Genomic DNA, 20,220 nt, shown 5'->3' with positions numbered 1-20,220 from the left:
GCTGCCTACCAAAGTCCAGGCAGTCACTGTCCTAGCCTAGACGAACGCAGTGGCACCTGAGTGTACTGGTACGTCCACACGTCCCCTCCTCCATTCCGTTCGCTGCTCTAGATCTGATGCCAGTTTTTTAAACTACTTGTGATCCTTTTGGGAATAAAATAATTTTAGGGCACAAAAGAGGCTGTGGTTTTTACCTTTTTGAATTGAAATATTTCTGAAGTGTGTTATGTAATACCATCTCTTTTTCAAAGCATTGTGCTGAACATTACTTAATGTCACATTTATTCCAGGTTTATTCAGGTAATTTACTGCTGTCCGGGCTCTTGGACCTTACACAAATATTGCCAACTTAATTTTTTAAACTTATTTTTCTCTTGTTTTGTATTTACTTATTTATGTATGCATTTATTTGGGTGGAGGAGGCAGGTGTATGCTATGTAGTCTGTCTCAAGGCTGAAGGACAGCTTGCAGAAGTTGGTTCTCTCCTGCGGCTTGTACTCAATGCTTGGTAGCAACCACTCTTCCTGCTGAGCTGTCTCACCAGCTCCAGTGTATTTAAGACAGGAGCTCTGGAAGCCAAGGCCTTCCTCAGACTTGCTCCACAGCTGACGATGACCTTGAACTCTCCTTCCTTTACCTCCCCCTCCCAGTGCTGGGATTACAACTGTCTCCGACCACTCCCTGCACAACTGTCAGCTTTTATGATTGAAACTTTGTAGATAGGTCTTCGCTGTTCATCAAAGATCAAGATTTTAATCTCTCTCTCCCTCTCTTCTCCCTCTCTCCTTATATGAGATGGGGTGTCACTGTGCTGCCCAGGCTGACCTTGAATTCCTGTGCTCCTGCAGTTCTGGTTCCGCCTCCTGAGTAGCTGAGACTGCAGTGCATATCACTGTACCAAGGTTTATTTATTTTATGTGTATGAGTGTTTTGTTGAATGTATGTTTGTGCACTATGTACATGCTTGGTGTCCACAGAGGTCAGAATAAGGTATCAGGTCCCTTGGAATGGGAGTTACAGATGGTTGTGAGACCCTGTGGGTACTGGGAACCAACCCTTTTCCTGCAAAAGCAACAAGTACTCTTAACGACTGAACTATCTTTCTAATCATTTTTTAAAAATTTAGATTTTCTTTTTAAAGTGAAGTCTTTATTAACTAGTGCACTGAGGTGTTGTGATATATCTGTTGTATTCTAACATTTGCCACCAGTAAGATACACTTATTATCACTGTTAAAGTACGTAGCTCTGTAGTTGAACAAGTAAAGATGACCGACCCAATATTTTCTGCTTATTTTTACAGACTTGTTGATTTTTAAATTAAAACTGCATAACCCTCTTACCTCTGTGTGTGTGTGTGTGTGAGAGAGAGAGAGAGAGGGAGGGAGGGAGGGAGGGAGGGAGGGAGGGAGGGAGGGAGGGAGGGAGGGAGGGAGGGAGGGAGGGAGGGATTATGGAGGGAAGTTAGACACATCATGGTTCCTTTAAGACAGACTCCTACCCTCAGCAGTACCCTCTATTTTTTAGTTTTTCCTTGTGAGAATACTTAGGCTGGGGTTTCACAAGCACTTCAGACTTCAGTTTGTGATTTTTTTTTTGTTTTGTTTTTCTTTCTTGTGCTGTAAATGAACCCAAGGTATGCCAGGGACTTTGTGTCTCATCCTTTCTCCCCAGGGAACCCGGGCAGCTAGCACTAAGAGCCTGGCCCATATTAAACCCTCATCACCTAGTTTCTGAATAAATGAATAGATGTGGATTATGTAAAATCTTGGGAAATTCCTGTTTGAGGCAAGGTGTTGGACTATTGTTTGAAGGTTAAGTAGAACAGTCTTTAACACTTTTCTTCAAAATACCTCTTCTTAGACAGTGTACTCTAAGTAATAATGTTCTCTCTCTCTCTCTCTCTCTCTCTCTCTCTCTCATACTTTTGTGTTTTTTTTTTTTTTTTAATAAATTTTCTTCGACCAGTTTGAGATAGCTTTCTGGACCTTACCAACGAGTCCTTAACAGTGCTTGTTTGTAATTGGCCCACTGGAAACCCTTTAACAGCTTTCAGCCCATGTCAGATGAACACAAGATTTTGGCATTGGTTTTTGTTGTTTTGTATCTTTTCATTCCTGGCCTTTGAACATCTGGCTTTCATGAATTAACCCCTGTTCACATTTCTATTCTCACTCTCCCGTGTCTCATATCTCTCAGCCACCGCCCAGATACTGCTCGGAACCTCCTGCATCGTTGGGCATATGAGCCAAATGCTGGCCTTTGTCTTCCCGTTTCTCTTCTCACTGTTAACTGTCACAGACTGAATACAATGAAAGTTGAATTGGCGGTGGTGCTCACCTGTAATTGCAGCACTCTAGTCAGAAGCAGGAGGATAGCTACGAGTTCCAGGCCAACCTCCTGGCCTGTCTATACAGCTTTGATACCTTTCTGACTTGCACCCTGTATTACTTCATTTGTGGCTCATGCTTGTAATCTCAGCACTTGGGCAAAAGGATTGCCGCTAATTCCAGGCTAGCCTAGATTGCAGAAGAGATACTGTCTCCAAAATTAAGAAAGAAGGAAGGAAAAAAGAAAAGAAAAGAAAAGAAAAGAAAGAAAGAAAAAAAGAAAGAAAGAAAGAAAGAAAGAAAGAAAGAAAGAAAGAAAGAAAGAAAAAAAGTAACAACTGACATTTGTCTCCCCAATAAAGTGGTATAAAGTCCATTTGTCACTGGAGTCTGTGCCTTTTCTGAATAAGCATTCGTTTCCAGGTCCACGTGAGAAAGGTGCAGGTGAGCAGTGGTGCGTCACCTGTGTCGTGACCATCTTGAACCACTCTTATTCCTTCCTGTTTTCAAGACTTGATGCAGAGCATTAGTTGTTAGCCAGTGTGAAACACGGAAGAAAATCTTGTCAACTCAGTTGCAAAAATGTCCTTTCATCACACAGTGGTTGTCTAACTATGTGCCAGTCTTCACAGATTAAAGCCATGAATAAAGTAACGATGACCCAAAGCTGATAGTCTCCTGAGCACTGCCAGCCTGGAGAAGAATGAAAGAAAACACCAACCGCTGGGCGATGGTGGCTCATGTCTTTAATCCCAGCACTCAGGAGGCAGAGGCAGGTGGAGCTCTGTGAGTTCGAGGCCAGCCTGGTCTACAGAACAAATTCCAGGACAACCAGAACTACGCAGAGAAACCCTGTCTCAAACAAAGAAACAAACAAAAAACCACGAAAGAAAGAGAGAGAGAAGAGAGAGAGAGAGAGAGAGAGAGAGAGAGAGAGAGAGAGAGAGAGAAATTTATATTGTTCCTAGGCACCATTGTATTCTAACTTAGTATTTCAGGTAGTTGTTTATCTGCCTGCCTTATGAGTGCTGGGATTCAAGGCGTGCACCACCACCTCCCGGCTTATAAATTTCTTAACATCATAATCATGTTACATGTGTCGTTTGTGTCCTTAGAGTCTCCTCCTTGTGTGGCCATTTTGACTGATGCTTGACTACATGGCCAGAAGAAGTCTGACAATTCAGAGAGTCCTCTATCTTTCCTCTTCCTGCCCTTTTCCACACTTAGGGCCTGGCTTCCCATCCGGAAAGAGATGCTAGAGGGGTGAGAAGCATGGAGGTGACAGCAAGCCACAGTAGCCGATCTGAATCCCAGACAAAAGGCTCATAGGGAGGCATTTCCTAGTCTGTGTAACACAGCTACTTAAAGTTATGGTGAAGAATTCCTTATGAGATTAAAGATTTCATTTTTTGCAAAAATTATCAGGTAAATTTAAAATGCTGTTTTTGGCTTATTTATTTTTTGGTGGAAATCTCCTTTCAAGAAAATCGACATATATAAATTGAATTTCTTACTGATTTTATTTTTGTATCTTAGAACTGCACCTAAACTTAAAATTTCATGGCATGTTTCCTCACAGAGCCTAAAATACTCTTTATTTATCCACTAACTCAATGCCTTTAAGCTATCAATTTTTAATCTGTAAAAATTATCCTCAATCATGAAGAATTTAGCATAATTTGATATAACCATATTTGTTCCACATTTATAATTAGTGGGTTTATTTTTGTTTCCTGTGCTGGGGAACAAGTTTTATTATATTTTATTTATTTATATTTTTTTCAAGACAGGGTCTTACGTAGATCTGGCTGTTTTAACACTTACTGTGTAGACCAAGTTGGCCTTGGAGTCACAGCGATCTGCCTGCCTCCTAGATTTTATTATATATATATATTTTTTTTTGGTTTTTTGAGACAGGGTTTCTCTGTGGTTTTTTATTATATATTTTAATCAACTATATGTTCATTGATCCTGGGAATAGTATTAGCTATTAAGATTCTTAAAGGATAACATGATTTTTAAAGTGCCTGTTGCCTTCTAGATACTGAATAATCGATATTTATTGCCTGAACATTGCTTTTCATCTAAACATGGTTTGTAAAAGGCAAAAATCTGAATTATTCTTGTAGAACACAGTAATCTTCTAATGTCATGATCCTTTATATGGAAGAAACATAAGCGTTTTATTAATTTCTCCACAGTACTGCTGAATTTTCAATGATTTCTGTAAGTCAGGTGTGGTATATGCCTACAGTCTCAGCATGTGGGAGGGGAGAGCAGGAGGGTCAGAGAGGTCAGCCTGTCCTGCCTGTAACATAATCTCCAAACAACCAGAAAAGCTGTGCATATGTGTTGATAGGCAATCTGTCATTCTGTGTGTGTGTGCATGCGTGCTATATGACATGTGTAAGCAAGAGGACAGCTTGTACCATCAATTCTCTTTCTCACGTGGGTACAAGAGTTGAACTCAGGTTGTCAGGCATGGTGGTAGTGCCTCTGCCTAAGGAACCATCTTGACACCTAAGGATATTTTCTTTTAAATCTATAATAGTGTTATAGAAAATAGTATTAGATATTCATAATTAATAAATAGGAACACAAAAATAGGTGATTTTTTGAAATTTATTTTTTATAGATGCACACACGATTAAGTAATTATGTGTTGACTTTCTTTGATTTACTTTGAAGCAGAGGTAAGGAGTGTCCAGCCTTTTGTGACATGATGCTGTCTACAAATGCCTTAAAGGGTTACAGTGGCAAATACAGACGCCATCCAAGTAAAGCACTGGAGAAAAGCGGGCTAGGGGGAGATTAAGGAGGTGATGAGGTCTGCGCCAAAATACAATTTATATGCTTTACTTTGATGAATTCCAATTAATAATAAAAGAGTCTCATCTAAACAGAAAACCTTTACCACTGACGTTACAGTCTTTGTTTATATTCATTCAATGATACTGTTTTCTATAAAGATATTTTTTTGTCATTATTGTGCTTATCTTTCAACATAGTTCTATGGGCCATATGACATCCTCCCCCCCCCCAATAAAGTCAAATGAGGTAAAACCAGTCCTCTTGTTGCATTCTGGAATATTTTCCTCTTGATTCTTATGAGTCTTTCGACCATGCTCAAGGCAGGGTCAGAGTGGAAAGTGGAGAGAAGGGGGTAGCCTGGCCTACCGTTGCCACAGATCTTTGTTATCAGAATGTGAGTTAGGAGCGGGGCATGGACACAGTGGTGGACCACGTTTCTGGCATGGGGCGGGTGGCTAGAGTTTGAACAGCAAAAAACCTGAAAGCATTAAAATGTGACTACCAGGGGTTCCTGGATTCACAAATAACATCGTATCTCTTTCTGTCCACTGTGCTTGTGTTTGCAGCCTGAGGAAGAACCTGATCCTGAAGAAAGGGACAACTTCCTGCAGCAGCTTTATAAGTTTATGGAAGACAGAGGTATGTCATTTTGTGGCTTTATGTTTGAGGTATATACATCGTTTCTGCTGTATTGGGAGTGCCGTATAGTCCAGTGAAAGCCTACGGATCAATCATACCTGATGGTAGTTAGATGTTTGGAATACAGGCAAACTATTTTAAGTGGAATAATAGGAAATCAGTATTTGCATAGTTAAATCTGATCTCCCTAGTATTTATTAGAAGATTAAATTACTCAGAAGTAGAAAGTGACCAATCATAATATTTCTCTGTGTAGTTATTAACTACAATGGTAATGCTGGACTCAGCTAAGTAAGCCCATGTGATCCTTGGTCTCCACAAGCTAAGGATAACGAACATTGATTTCTTTCTGAGTGGGACAGGATTTCCACAGAGGTAGAAGAAATAGAACTTTTGGAAATCGTCACACTGACATTTTTTTAGTCCTAGAAAATCCTCAGGTAATTTGACCTAGCCATTCTGGGGTTTTGAGAAGTAATCCCGCAGAGAACCTCATGCAGCTTTCCATGTGGCTAAGCAGCAAGGATGGAGCTGTAGCCTTCCTGCTTCATTTGCTCATGCTGTAGTGAGCCAGCAATGCCAGCCACAGGCAGCAACCTCAGTTTTTAACTTAGTTTTAGCCATTTCACGGAATAGAGGTACCGTGATAGAAGGGCGGAACTTCTGAAATCCATAGAGCCTGCATAACAGTACAAGGAACACAGAGAAGACTTTGTGTCCTACGTGATTGAAGGATTTAAATGTACACCTCCGCTTAGTGGATTTTGCTGAATTGGAGGTCGATAGCCTTACTTTCAGATGAGTAGTTTTCGTGTGACTGAACTCTTCATTTTTTCCTCTGACATTAAAAAGGTACTCCAATCAACAAACCTCCTGTTCTGGGCTACAAAGACCTCAATCTCTTCAAGCTCTTTAGACTGGTCTACCACCAGGGGGGATGTGACAATGTAAGTAACCAGTGCTCTGCAAGTACTGTTTGTGCGAAGAACAAGGAATGCTAGTGTCCTTTGATAATTATTAACAAAATCTTTTTCAGATTGACAGTGGTGCCGTATGGAAGCAAATTTATATGGACCTTGGCATTCCAATTTTGAACTCAGCTGCTTCCTACAATGTAAAAACTGCTTATAGAAAGTAAGTAGTCCAGCTTCATTAACAAATAAATGTCAGCCAGGCATGGTGGTGGCGCGCACCTTTTATCCAAGCACTCAAGGTAGAAGCAGGTGGATCTCTTGAGTTCAAGGCCCATGTGTTCTGTAGAGGCTTCCAGGACAACCAGGGCTACACAGAGAAACCCTGTCTTGAAAAACCAAAAACATAAAATAAACATTTTCAAGGAGTGGTTTCTTTTTTTTTTTTTTTTTTTTTTTTTTTGGTTTTTTGAGACAGGGTTTCCCTGTGGTTTTGGAGCCTGTCCTGGAACTAGCTCTTGTAGACCAGGCTGGTCTCAAACTCACAGAGATCCACCTGCCTCTGCCTCCCAAGTGCTGGGATTAAAGGCGTGCGCCACCACCGCCCGGCTGAGTGGGTTTCTTTTAATGCATTAGCACTCCAAACAAGGAACATAAGTGTTCACTTTAGGCTGCGAGATTGAGAGTTGAGAGTTTAGAGCCCGCTCTCTCCACTTCCCATGTGATGCTGATTTCCTCTTTCAGGTCAGGGGTCGGGGTTCTCATTAGCTGCAGTCCAGCGTGTAGACTGTAGCTCTGGTTACATACATGTTCTAGATCAGCGGCTCTCAGCCTTCTTAATGCTGCGACCCTTCAATACCGTTCCTTATGGCGAGGTGACCCTAACCAGAAAATTATTTTTGTTGCTACTTCAGAGCTGTAATTTTGCTACTGTTCTGAGTTGTAATGTAAAGATACGTGTTTTCCAATAGTCTTAGGTGACCCTGTGAAAGGGCCGTTCAGACCCACAGGTTGAGAACCTCTGTTCTAGAACAGTGTTCTGAGATGGCTCTGTTGAATTGTAACTGTCTCGGGTTCTCTGGACAATATTTTAGTTTTTGGTACCTCTGTTTAATTGTATCAAAGACATTCAGAGAGTACTAACAGACAAAGGATGCTTTTTAATTTTTACCATTTATTTACCTTTTATTCACAATAAATGCAAAGACTAGGAGTTCTTAAGATGGAATATTGTGTGTTTAGATATCTCTATGGTTTTGAGGAGTACTGCCGTTCTGCAAATATTCAGTTCAGAACTATTCACCACCATGAACCCAAAGTAAAAGTTGAGAAAAAAGACTTTGAAGAATCCATGGAAGAGGCTCTAAACGCGAACCAGGAGATGCCTTTGATGGAGGTGAAAAGTGAGCCCGAGGAGAACACCGAATCCAGCAGTGAGAGCGACAGAGAAGACACAGAGCAGAAGTCTCCAAGAGTGAGTTCTTAGTGGTTTCATCTGCTACAAGCATTCGTTTAAAAGTTTTATTATAAGCCGGGCGGTGGTGGTGCACGCCTTTAATCCCAGCACTCGGGAGGCAGAGGCAGGCGAATCTCTGTGAGTTCGAGGCTAGCCTGGTCTCCAAGAGCTAGTTCCGGGACAGGCTCCAAAGCTACAGAGAAACCCTGTCTCGAAAAACCAAAAAAAAAAAAAAGTTTTATTGTGGACCTTTAACATATATATGCAAAACTTTGTGACATAGTCCTAGTTTGTGTTATGGTAATTAGTAATGTTGCAACGAGGTTATCATAGCAACCTTTTCCTGGGTACTGTTAATACGTATACTTTCTCTACTTAAAAAGCTCCTCCCCCCCAGGCATGGTGGCTCATGCCTATAGTTGCAGCGCTCAGGATCCGGAGGCAAGAGACTCGTCCTACGTTCCACCTGGACTGCACAGCGTGGTCCAGGCCAGCCTAAACCAAAGCATGAAACCCTGTCCTCAACAACCAAACCAAGTGGAAAAAATACACACATGTAAAAAATGCACTGTCTTCTTTCTGTGACAGTCTGCTCAAGTCTCTGTCATCTGCTTCAGTCCCATGTACTCTTTCTTGCTAAAATGTTACCTCAATGAAACCTGCACTGGTTGCACTATTTACAGTCGCTGCTTTCCTCCCTTCTCACTCCTCTTAGCTGGAATGTCTGAATTGATTTTTTTTTCTCTTTCTCTCCCTCCGTACCAAGGTTGCATTGCTTGAAGGCTAGGATGAGTGTTGAATTTGCTTATTAATGAGATCCCATGCTTCTAGAATAATAAAGAAGCACAGCACATAGGAAGTGCTTATTAAATAGTTGATTGTATTGCCTCTTGACAGTTCCTGTGCCCCGACTGCAAATCTATGTGCATACTGTGCAACCTTATTTGTGTGTACATTAATTTTATCTTCATATTCTCTCTCTCTAACACACACACACAGATACGCATGCACGCACACCACATGCGTACATGCTCACACACACTGCCCCCTGTATTTCTCTTCACTGACTAAACATACATAAAGTATTACCATTCAGTATTCTGATCCATGCCCAGTTATAGCTACATAGCATGATTTGTCATTTTATGGATTGCAATATGGTCAAAAAAATTTTTTTTTTTTTTTTTGGAGACAGGGTCCCTCTATTATGTATCTCTGGCTGTCCTGGACCATGCTGGCCTCAGACTCACGGAGATCTACTTACTTCTGCCTCCCTAGAGCTGGGCGGGATTCAAGGCGTGCAACCATTATGCCTGACTTTCAGTTTTTAATGTATCCTATTTGTTGGTGAAGCCATATTTAATGGAAAGGAACAGTGAAGTTTTTCAGAAGCTGTGCTTTTGTGGAGGGGTTGCTTTTCTCTCTTTTTAAAAGGGTTTGTTTATTTTTATGTGTATTGGTGTTTGCCTGCATGTATGTCTGTATGTGTCACCTGCATATCTGGAGCTCATAGAGGCTAGGAAAGAGCACCAGATTCCCTGGAACTGCAGTTACAGATGGTTGTGAGCCACCATGTGAGTGTTGAGAATTGAACCTTGTTTTTTGCAAGAACATCAAGTGCTCTTAACTACGGAGCAATCTCTCCAGCATCTAGAATTAGAATCCCTGTTTTTAAACTGACAATTCTCTCATCTAATAAGTGAAATATTTTCATGAAATGTGTACATCTAAGTTTTTATTTTTATTTAAAAGTTTTGTTAATTTATTTCTTTTATTTTAGAGAGACTCATAGCTCAAGTTAGACTCAACTCACTATATAGCTGTGGATAACTTTTAACTTCTGACCCTCCAGCATCCATTTTTCAGATGTTAAGATTAGAGGGGTGAACTATACCATGCTTTAATCAACTGTTAGGTTTTTGTTTGGGGGGCTGTGAGTGTGCGTACACACACACAGGTGGGGGGGTACGTGCACACGTCTGCAAATGCAGAGGCCATAGGAGGATGTTAGATGTCTTGCTGTGTCCCTCTTTGCCTTAGTCCCTTAAAACTTGTTCTCTCACTACCTGTAAGTCGGCTGTAGCCAGTAATTCCTAGTGACCCTGCTGTCTTCCCCTGACCCTTCCTCCAATTCCCAGCACTGTGGCTATTTTTATTTTTATTTATTTATTTATTTTGAGGTGGGTGCAAGGATTTGAACTCAGGTCCTTTTGTGCTTGCACAGCAAGCCCTCTAACATGCTGAGCCACCTCCCCAGCTCCTTACTTGCTTTTTTACTTTTTCTTTTAAATGCCCCCAATTCTAAGTAGAGGAGGAATGTGTTCTGCATCATGTTAGGTAGATCTGCAGAATTGAGGTCTTGAAGAGGCTCACCAGTGTCACAGCCAGTTGGCCTGCTGACGGTTTGGTAGAGGCTACTGGAGACAGTAGTGCCTTTTCCGGCCTAGTGCATGCTCTGGGTACTCACTCAAAGAAATCTCACTTTTTAATTAGTTTGTTTGCTTGCTTGCTTTTATGTGTGTGTATATGTTTGACTCGTGTGTGGAGACCCTCAAAGTTCAGAAGAAGATGTTGGATCTTTTGGAGCTGGAGTTAAAAATGGTTGTGAGCCACTTGGTAAGAGTGCTGGGAACCAAACTTGGGCCCTGTGGAAGAGCAGCCTGTGCTCTTGAAGCCCAAAAATCTCGTTTTTTAAACATTGGTGCCATTGGGTCCTTAGTGTATAATCACACATAAATATACTGATATTTGATTTTTATTGTAAGAAAATATATTGAGCCGGGCGATGGTGGCGCACGCCTTTAATCCCAGCACTCGGGAGGCAGAGGCAGGTGGATCTCTGTGAGTTCAAGACCAGCCTGGTATACAGAGAAACCCTGTCCCAAAAAACCAAAAAAAAAAAAAAAAAGAAAATATATTGAAATTTGATTTTTATTTTAATAAACAATAAGATTGGAGATCACAGACCTTTCAAAGAGGTCATAAGTTAGGGGAGTATATTTATGAAGATTATTATTAGTAACAAACATTTTATTTAAAAAACATTTACTCTTTGTGTGAAGGTCAGAGGTAATTTGTGGGGGTCACTTTTCCTTCCACCATGAGCCCACATAAGTCACGAACCATGTCACCAGGCTTGGTGGCAAGTATGTACCTTTACTCCTTGGTCCATCTGGCCAGCCCAACATAATTATTAGGAAATTTTATCATTAGCATATAGATAGTTTAATTTTTTTAAACCCAAGTTCCCAGGTCTTTTCGAACGGGATAAGGTTAAGGGTGGTGCTCTTGGGAAGAGCACTTGCTAAGCCTGTCCAAAGCCCTGACATTGCCAAACAGAGTAATGTTGTGAGCAAAGATTTTATGCGGGTTGCTAGGGTGCTAGGTGCTGAAACTAGCTCTTTGCACTTGGAAAAAGGTTCCATTCACACTGAGTTGCACTCCCAGCCCTAGGAGATAAGAATTTCCTTATGAATACACATAATAACTTGTCCAGGGATCATGGTATTGTAAGACATAATTAAAATTTACATGGAGAAACCCCATCTCAGAAAAAAAAAGAGCGAGATTTATATTGATGAGTCACTTACTTCCAAAAGAAATAGTCCAAATGAGTTAATTATTCTGATTCTAATCTCAAGCCCGGAAGCAGCTTGCTCACTACTGTAGAGGTTTCAGAGAAAGATGCCTTTCTCCATTTGTAGTGTTAGCTCTCTAAAAGCTTTTATCCCTTCTACTAGGGGCGAAGGAAAATTGTTCGAGATGCAAATTCTATTAAAAAAGAAATAGAAGAAGAGAAAATAGAAGATAAATTCATCAAAGATGATGCAGAAAATAAGGATGTCGATGAAGACTATGAAACAGCAGAAAAAAAAGAAAATGAGCTGCTACTCGGGAGAAAAAGTACACCAAAGCACAAAGAGAAGAAACTTAAAAGGCCAGAGGCTTCTGAGAAAGACTCAGATGAAGAGGAAGAGCCAAGCCAAGAGAGGTACATTGTCTTATGTCTGTTCTCCAGAGGCCCCTGTCGGGGGTCCAGCAGCACTCTGTTCCTGCTTAGAGATTCAGGTGTGAGGGAATGTCTTCTTATTGGGACTTCCGTTCCTCTTGTCTAATGAAGGTGAGACACATTGTGAAGATGATGTGTATCGCCTTTCGGAATTGGAGAATATACTGGTCGCACCATTTTAATAGCACTTGTGCCCTAAACAGTGGCCTCAAAGAAGGCTGCGCCACCCAGTCAAAAGAAAGGTCCTGCAGTTGACAGCAGGGAAGGGAGCTGGAGAAAAATGGAGGAAGTGGACAAGAGGAAACAGCGACAGCAAAAATTCCATTTTAAAAAAGGTACAATGTGGGAAGCTAACAAACACATGGGTGCAAGTACTAGCAGACGTTTCTGTGTGTTAGCTTGATTTAAGACAGTTTTCTTTTTCAGGTTACTGTGTTAGAGTATGTGGCATGCACCCCGATTCTAGTTTGGAAAATACATTCTTGCCCCACATCTCATCAATAAATTTCAGCTTTTTAATGTCCATTCTATTTGCTGTTGAGTGAAAACTGTATTTTTTTCCATGTATTAGACTTGCATGGATCGAAGTGACCTAAAAATATCCAAAAATTAGGCAGTTCGGCTAGATAAAGTATTGTCTCACCATTTTGTACAGTGGGCCATTTTGCACATGTGATCAAATGAATTTACTAATTTTTAGATAGTAATTAAAAGCAAGTTTTAGAACAACACCATAACACACTTACTTGAAAACAGGAACTTTTCTCCAGTTGTTTTTTAGTTATTTTATTACATAATGCTAAGTTTTCTAGAAGTTTGAGATCTTCAGCCAAATTTGGGGACAGTGGGCTGCTGTGCCCGAATGGTAGCTGTCACCATCTACAAATAAACCATTGGGAGCATCAGTGTTTAGGAAAGTAGTATCTGGCGAGTAGGAAGGTTGCCTGATGCTTGGTGGGTGGGCATGTGAGCCGGTGCGCTTGTCTTTGAAATAGTTTAGTTTTAAAAAGTTCTGAGTGAAGTATAATTAGGATTTAGAAAGTAGCAGGAAATAATTGCAAGCTGAGAATAAGGAGTACAATATTTAAATATTTAAAACACTATCAAGGTGAGCTACTTAAAAGTAGGGTCTAATTTTAATATTGAGTCTATTTAAATAACTATGCGGCTAAAATACTTGACGCACAACTATTAGAACAAATAGTTTCATCTTCAATGTGAAGGATAATTTTCTATTTTATTAAATAAAAGTTGAGTATACAAACAATTAACAGTACATATTATCTGTATCAGGAGTCATGGAGATTCTTATTTGTGTTTTGGAATGATTTCTTTGGGATATTTATGAGAAGTGTCCCTGGAGAGCAGATATTCCTGATGCAGATGAGCCCTGTGCATGAAACCTTCAGACCGCTCCTGAAGCTCTTGAAGTCTTTAGAACACCTCCTTCACCCTTGAGGCAGTTGTCTTCTGAGTCCCTGCAAGGTTAATAGGCAGTACACTTTATTGTTACAGTTTCAAAATCTTGCTGGACTTGTCATCCGCATTCCCTTTATGTTTAACAGTAGAAATAAGGAAAAGCTGCTGGGGGAGGAGTTAGAATGGGAGTCAACAAAAGCCTAAAGCTTTGTTCTACCATCACTTTCTTAAATTTCAGCAAGTAGCTGCATATATAAAGCGTAAAACAGTCTCAGAGACACAGTTACTAAGGCAGGCAGCCATTGCTCGTTTTTACACTCCACACAGTCTGTCTTGCTAAGAACCACTCTAAGTGAGAAGACAGTAGTGCTGAAGTAGATTGAGGACAAGTAGTTGCAAGAAGTTACAAAACAGCTTTAGGACATTCTCACGAGTAAGGTGGCAGTTGATTATGAATCCAGACGGCCAGCCCTGGGCATACGGTTTGATTTTATTTTGGTTTAAAGTGACTTGTTGACTGCTGTGACTTATTAGCTGTGGTTATTGATTGGCCTTTAGGAAGTATGGCTTTACCTTTGTACAGTGCACCTTAGTAAGGGGTCCTTAAAATCTTCTCCTTCTCCTCCTTCTTCTCCTCCTCCTCCTCCACTGACATGTTACTAAGGTAACTTAGGCTGTAAGGACTCTCCATCTGGACTCTCTATCACTGATGATGTTGTTCTCCATTAAGCGATTAGTAGCATTATCAATGTTGTAATTCACTGCAGGGAAGACACTGAGAGCAAATGCGACTCGGAAGGGGAGGACGATGATGATGACACAGAGCCCTGCCTGACAGGAACCAAAGTGAAAGTGAAGTATGGACGAGGAAAAACGCAGAAAATTTATGAAGCCAGCATTAAAAGCACTGAGATCGATGACGGGGAGGTTTTATACTTGGTGCATTATTATGGATGGAATGTCAGGTAAGTAATAAAGTGTGTTCTTTTAGGCGGTTAAATAGAGCAGTATCGTAGGAAGCTCTTGTGTGTGTTTACAAGGCACACCTTGGTTCTAAACTTTTGAGGACTTCGATTTTTGCAGTTCTATAAACCATCACTGCCTCCCAGAGACTAGCAGGGGCTGCCATTGGAACAGCTGAGTTCATTACTTTTTTATAGGAGACAGAAGATGAGGGGAAGTCGAGGAGCATCAGTGTCCCATGGCGATGGCTAAGTCACCATGATGTGAACTCAGGCCCTGCCTCAGGAATTAGAGAGTGCAACACTCTGGAAAGCTGTGGAGCAGTCAGGGAGTGAGGCCACAGCTCTTGACTGGGCGCTTCTTTGTTTCCTTTGTCAAAAGCCAAGCCAGTGACAAGCACTGTAATAATTGTGAGTTGTCTAAGTAATTAAAATCTGTACAGGGTAGGACTTAGATTTGAGCATTTGTTGTGTTAGGTTAAGAGAGTCTTTGTTCTGCGTGCACTCAGGCAGGAAGCTGATGTGATTCTGTGATTGGTTCTCTTAGTAAATCTTACCTAGAAAGAGAGAAGGCCAGATCAAAGTTAATTTTACAACTGCTAAAGAAGCAGAGTGACTCACTAGTCAGGGAGAAGATACTTGGACAGTGTTCCCTGTTTTTTTCTGTGTTCAGACATGAGTAGGGAGTTGTATTTCTGTTTTGATCCTCTGCTGGCATGGAGCAGTCTTGTCTGGTAATAATGTTCTGTGAAGCTGGTCACTGTCGAGGGAAGACAGCTCAGTCTGGCCATGTGAGTTGGACCAGCAAAAGCAACACTGGGGCCCAGCTGTCCTGAGTCCCTCTTTTCTTTTAAGCCTTTTGAAAGTATGTGTGTGTATGTATGTGTAGGTGTGTGTGTGTGTGTGTGTAGGTGTGTGTGTGTGTAGGTGCAGGATGCTCTGGGTTCCTGTGCAGCCACATTGCTGCATGCCTTTCTACATACGAGGCATGTTCGCTTTTCTGACTCCGTCCCCTCATCTCCAGATTGGGGAATTCAGGGTTCTTACTTTTAAGTTAAATTGTCAAACTATAATCCCAGTGTTAACTAGCACGTGAAGTGCATAGAGCGATGCCTAGCACATAGGCCGTGCTCAGTGTCAGCTGTTAGTGTGGCTCTGCAGGGTCTGTGCTCGGAGTCAGCTGTTAGTGTGGCTCTGCAGGGCCTTAGAACTAAGCAGAGTCCTTGTATCCCAATAAATTCGGGAGAGACATGACTCCCAACTCTGGCAGCTGCAGCACGTTTTATCCACGCTTCCCTCAGAGTCAAGCTTGTGCACAGCCATCCATTCTGTGTGCAGCCCTGTTGTGCTAGAACCTCTCTTTCCTGTCACCCGTCTCATCTTCTTAGGGTTTCCCTTTATGACTCTACCCGGTAGTTCTGTCATTGTCCTAACTAGTCACCCACTGATGGCTCACGTGACTTAGTTGTCCATATATCTTCCTAAAAGCTGGTCAAGTCTGACTATCAGAGAATCCTTATGGTTTCTAGATGGTGTAGTCATGTTTCTAAAATGGGAGCATCTGCAAGCATGAGAGAAGCCCTAACATGGCTGCTAGAAGTACCTGCCTGGCCTACCATTCAGACCAGGCCGGGGTGAGCCACATGATTTCCTTCCAGATAGGAACAACACCCATGCTTTGGGCAACGCTATGATGTTTTCTAGGAGTTCATGGGCAAGGTATTTTCTTCTTTACAATCCAAGATTAGGTATATATCTTTGTTACTGCATTTACTAGACTGTACTCAATTATATATCTATTTTTTTTATATCAGGCATGAAAGCAAGAGCTTGTTCTATCTATTTTCTACATATTTTATAATGCCTATTACTTTAGTGGGCCCTCAGTAAATGTCCAAATTAGGAAATATTTATAGGCTGGGTGGTGGTGGCACACACCTTTAATCCCAGCAATAAGAAGGCAGAATTAGGAGGATCTCTATGAGTTCAAGGCCAGCCTGGTCTACAGAGTGCCTTCCAGAACAGCCAGGACTACACAGAGAAACCCTCTTAAAAAACCAATTGAGAGAGAGAGAGAGAGAGAGAGAGAGAGAGGGAGGGAGAGAGGAATATTTATAAATAAGGTTTTAATAGCCATCTGTGTTCCAGAAGTTTTAGATATTGGATGATCTGCCAGGAAATGGGTTTTCACCTGTAGTGTAGGCATCATGGTACCAGGGCAGCTAAAACCTGTAAACACTTGAGCCATGTGCTTTGCGTGTCTCCATGGCAACTAGTTTACAGTATTACTGGATACTGTAAATCACCGTGCATTTGTGTAATGCAGGAAGTGTTATTTAGTTCTGAATAGTTTAATGTATTTGTCTCATTCTAGGAATGGGAAAGATTATGCTGAAATTTAAGTGTTTAGAAGGAGCAAGGGAAATGAGTCTTCAGCTTGGGCTAAAGAAAAGAAATCTAAATAAAGGAAATTAAATTGAATACAAATATCTAAATATCTTCAGTCTTGATACTGACACATCTCATAATAAAGTTTTACTAGAAGAATAGATGCTCAAGTGCTGGGGAGGACACAAAGGGGACTTGATATGATTGAGAGCTGATGGTTTGCAATTGACATCTCTATGCTATCCACAGAAAGGATTCTAGTACAAAATCTGCTTATGAGTTCAGAGTTGAGAGTTCTGAAAACAAAGCATTTCATATAGTGTAGTGTAGTATAGTGTAGTGTGGTATAGTATAGTGTAGTATGGTATAGTATAGTGTGGTATAGTGTAGTGTAGTGTAGTATGGTATAATGTAGTATGGTATAGTGTGCTGTAGTGTGGTATAGTGTAGTGTAGTATAGTGTAGTATAGTATAGTGTGGTATAGTGTAGTGTAGTGTAGTGTAGTATGGTATAGTATAGTGTAGTATGGTATAGTATAGTGTGGTATAGTGTAGTGTAGTGTAGTATGGTATAATGTAGTATGGTATAGTGTGCTGTAGTGTGGTATAGTGTAGTATAGTATAGTGTGGTATAGTGTAGTGTAGTGTAGTGTAGTATAGTATGGTATAGTATAGTGTAGTATGGTATAGTATAGTGTGGTATAGTGTAGTGTAGTATGGTATAGTGTGCTGTAGTGTGGTATAGTGTAGTGTAGTATAGTGTAGTATAGTGTAGTGTGGTATAGTGTAGTGTAGTATGGTATAATGTAGTATGGTATAGTGTACTGTAGTGTGGTATAGTGTAGTGTAGTATAGTGTAGTATAGTGTAGTATGGTATAGTATAGTGTAGTATAGTGTAGTGTGGTGTAGTGTAGTATAGTGTAGTGTGGTATAGTGTAGTGTGGTATAGTGTGGTATAGTATAGTATGGTATAGTGTGCTGTAGTGTGGTATAGTGTAGTGTAGTGTAGTATGGTACAGTATAGTGTAGTGTAGTATAGTGTAGTGTAGTATGGTATAGTGTAGTATGGTATAGTATAGTATAGTGTAGTATGATGTAGTGTAGTGTAGTATAGTGTAGTGTGATATAAAGTAGTGTAGTGTGGTATACTTAGTATGGTATAGTATGGTGTGGTGTAGTGTAGTATGGTGTGGTGTAGTGTAGTGTAGTATAGTATAAATAGATTCAGACCTCTGAATCTCTTAGTTCTGAGAAACCCTTCTTTAGTCATCCTCCCTCCCTCCCTCCCTCCCTCCCTCCCTCCCTCCCTCCCTCCCTCCCTCTCTTCCTTTCTTCCTTTCTTGCTTTGGTTTTTGTTTTTTAGAGACAGGATTTCTCTGTGTAGCCCTGGCTGTCCTGGAACTCACGTTGTGGGCCAGGCTAGTCTTGAACTTGCAGAGCTCTGCCTGCCTCTGCTTCCCTGAGTGCTGGGATTTATCTTCTCTTCCATCATTACTGGCTCTATCACTGGAGGCTGTACTGAGTACATAGGACAGTACATAGGACAGCAGCTAGCATCCCTTACCAATAAGTAGTTCCTTTGTTCTTTACACCTTTGCCAACACTAGGAACAGGATTTTTATCTGACTGCTGGAGCATGTGGGGCGTGTGTGTGAATATATTTCAAATAGGATATCATTGTGAAAGCTGAACTTTCTTCTTTAAGGTACGATGAATGGGTAAAGGCCGACAGGATAATCTGGCCCATGGACAAAGGTGGACCAAAGAAAAAACAAAAGAAGAAAGTTAAGGTGTGTTCATACATTCATATCTTTTATGATAGGTACAGGAATTATTCAAGTTGTATCTTTTCTGTTTTAGAGTAGTTTTAGATTCATAGCAAAAATGAAAAGGTCCAGGATTTCTTACGTGCTCTTTGCCCTGCGTGGGTATGATCTTGTCTGTCAGCCCCACCCTCACCAGAGGGTCCATGTGTATTGCATCGGGGCGGTGTGAGACGACTCTGGGTCTTTGTGCCCTCGGTAGGCTTGGACAGATGTGCGATGCTGTTACCATCATTAGACCTGCACAGAGGACCCAACACACTGGAGGTGCACTGTTCTCCCTCTTACCTCCACCTCCATCACATCACCTTCCATCCATAGTTCCTGCCGTGGAGGTCTGCCTAGTGGCTTTCATTTCCTCAGCAGGAAATGTAGAACCGGGGGAGTGGGTATTGTCATATGAATGGGTTAGAAAACTGTTCTGGATTTCTCTAGATAAGCACATATTAGGACTTGACATTTAAATTAACTGATCTTTTATTTTGGAGTTAATCGTTTTTCTTGGAGATAGAATGTTCACTTTTAAAAGGCCTTGGCCCTTCTCATGCATTTTGTTGTTGTTACCCAGAATAAAGAGGATGGTGAAAAGGACGAAAAGAGGGATGAAGAGAGGCAGAAGTCAAAACGGGGGAGACCTCCTTTAAAATCCACGCCCTACAGTTTATCTAAGGCGGCCAACAGCGAAGGGAAATCAGGTACCAGAGACGCCCATGGCAGATGACAGGCAGCTCATCTCTCTCAGGGAAACGAGGGACTTGGTTTGAGGATTGTTGACTTTTTTTTCAGTCCTCTCTCTTTCTTTCTTTCTTTCTTTCTTTCTTTCTTTCTTTCTTTCTTTCTTTCTTTCTTTCTTTCTTTTTTTTTTTTTGGTTTTTCGAGACAGGGTTTCTCTGGAGCCTGTCCTGGAACTAACTCTTCTAGACCAGGCTGGTCTCGAACTCACAGAGATCCGCCTGCCTCTGCCTCCTGAGTGCTGGGATTAAAGGCGTGCACCACCACCGCCCGGCTCTTTCTTCCTTCCTTCCTTCCTTCCTTCCTTCCTTCCTTCCTTCCTTCCTTCCTTCCTTCCTTCCTTCCTTTCTTCCTTCCTTTCTTTTTATGGATTATTGACTTTTAAGACATTATATATACATATTTGTCACTTAACAGTGGGGATCTCATCATTGTACGAATGTCACAGAGGGTGCTTACCAAACTAAGAGCTGAAGTGCTCCTAGGTGACAGAGCTTGTAATAGAACCACAAATATATGCAGCCATCATTGACCAGAATATAGCTGTGTTGCCCATGACTAATAAAATGATCATAGCAGGTTATCTCGATTTTTAACCTAACGTGATTAAACTATACGATTTAATCGGCAGCTAATACTTATTTTGGTGTATATTTTGATTTAAACTCTAGAGATATAAATCAAGATACCATCTGTCATAAGGATTTTTAGACAAAACTAGTTTAGTCATGGGGAAGTTA

The 20,220-nt window shown here is 41.1% G+C and overlaps 1 protein-coding gene across 2 annotated transcripts in view; it reads left to right on the top strand.

Moving 5' to 3' along the window:
- Arid4a (AT-rich interaction domain 4A) overlaps positions 1-20,220 on the top strand; it is a 72,353-nt gene that overhangs the window by 34,239 nt on the left and 17,894 nt on the right. For both annotated transcript variants that reach the window (XR_009057827.1, XM_057782344.1), the window contains exons 12-19: positions 5,707-5,779; positions 6,632-6,726; positions 6,816-6,913; positions 7,933-8,164; positions 11,887-12,137; positions 14,342-14,539; positions 18,631-18,715; positions 19,317-19,443. Coding sequence is in view for 1 of the 2 variants with exons in the window: in XM_057782344.1 (XP_057638327.1) it covers positions 5,707-5,779; positions 6,632-6,726; positions 6,816-6,913; positions 7,933-8,164; positions 11,887-12,137; positions 14,342-14,539; positions 18,631-18,715; positions 19,317-19,443 (1,159 nt within the window). In the remaining variant the exon portion in view is untranslated. The remainder of the gene's footprint in view (positions 1-5,706; positions 5,780-6,631; positions 6,727-6,815; positions 6,914-7,932; positions 8,165-11,886; positions 12,138-14,341; positions 14,540-18,630; positions 18,716-19,316; positions 19,444-20,220) is intronic.

This window comes from Chionomys nivalis, chromosome 10 (genome assembly GCF_950005125.1).
Source record: "Chionomys nivalis chromosome 10, mChiNiv1.1, whole genome shotgun sequence".
Lineage (NCBI taxonomy): Eukaryota > Metazoa > Chordata > Mammalia > Rodentia > Cricetidae > Chionomys > Chionomys nivalis.
This window is presented reverse-complemented; position numbering and strand designations above follow the sequence as displayed.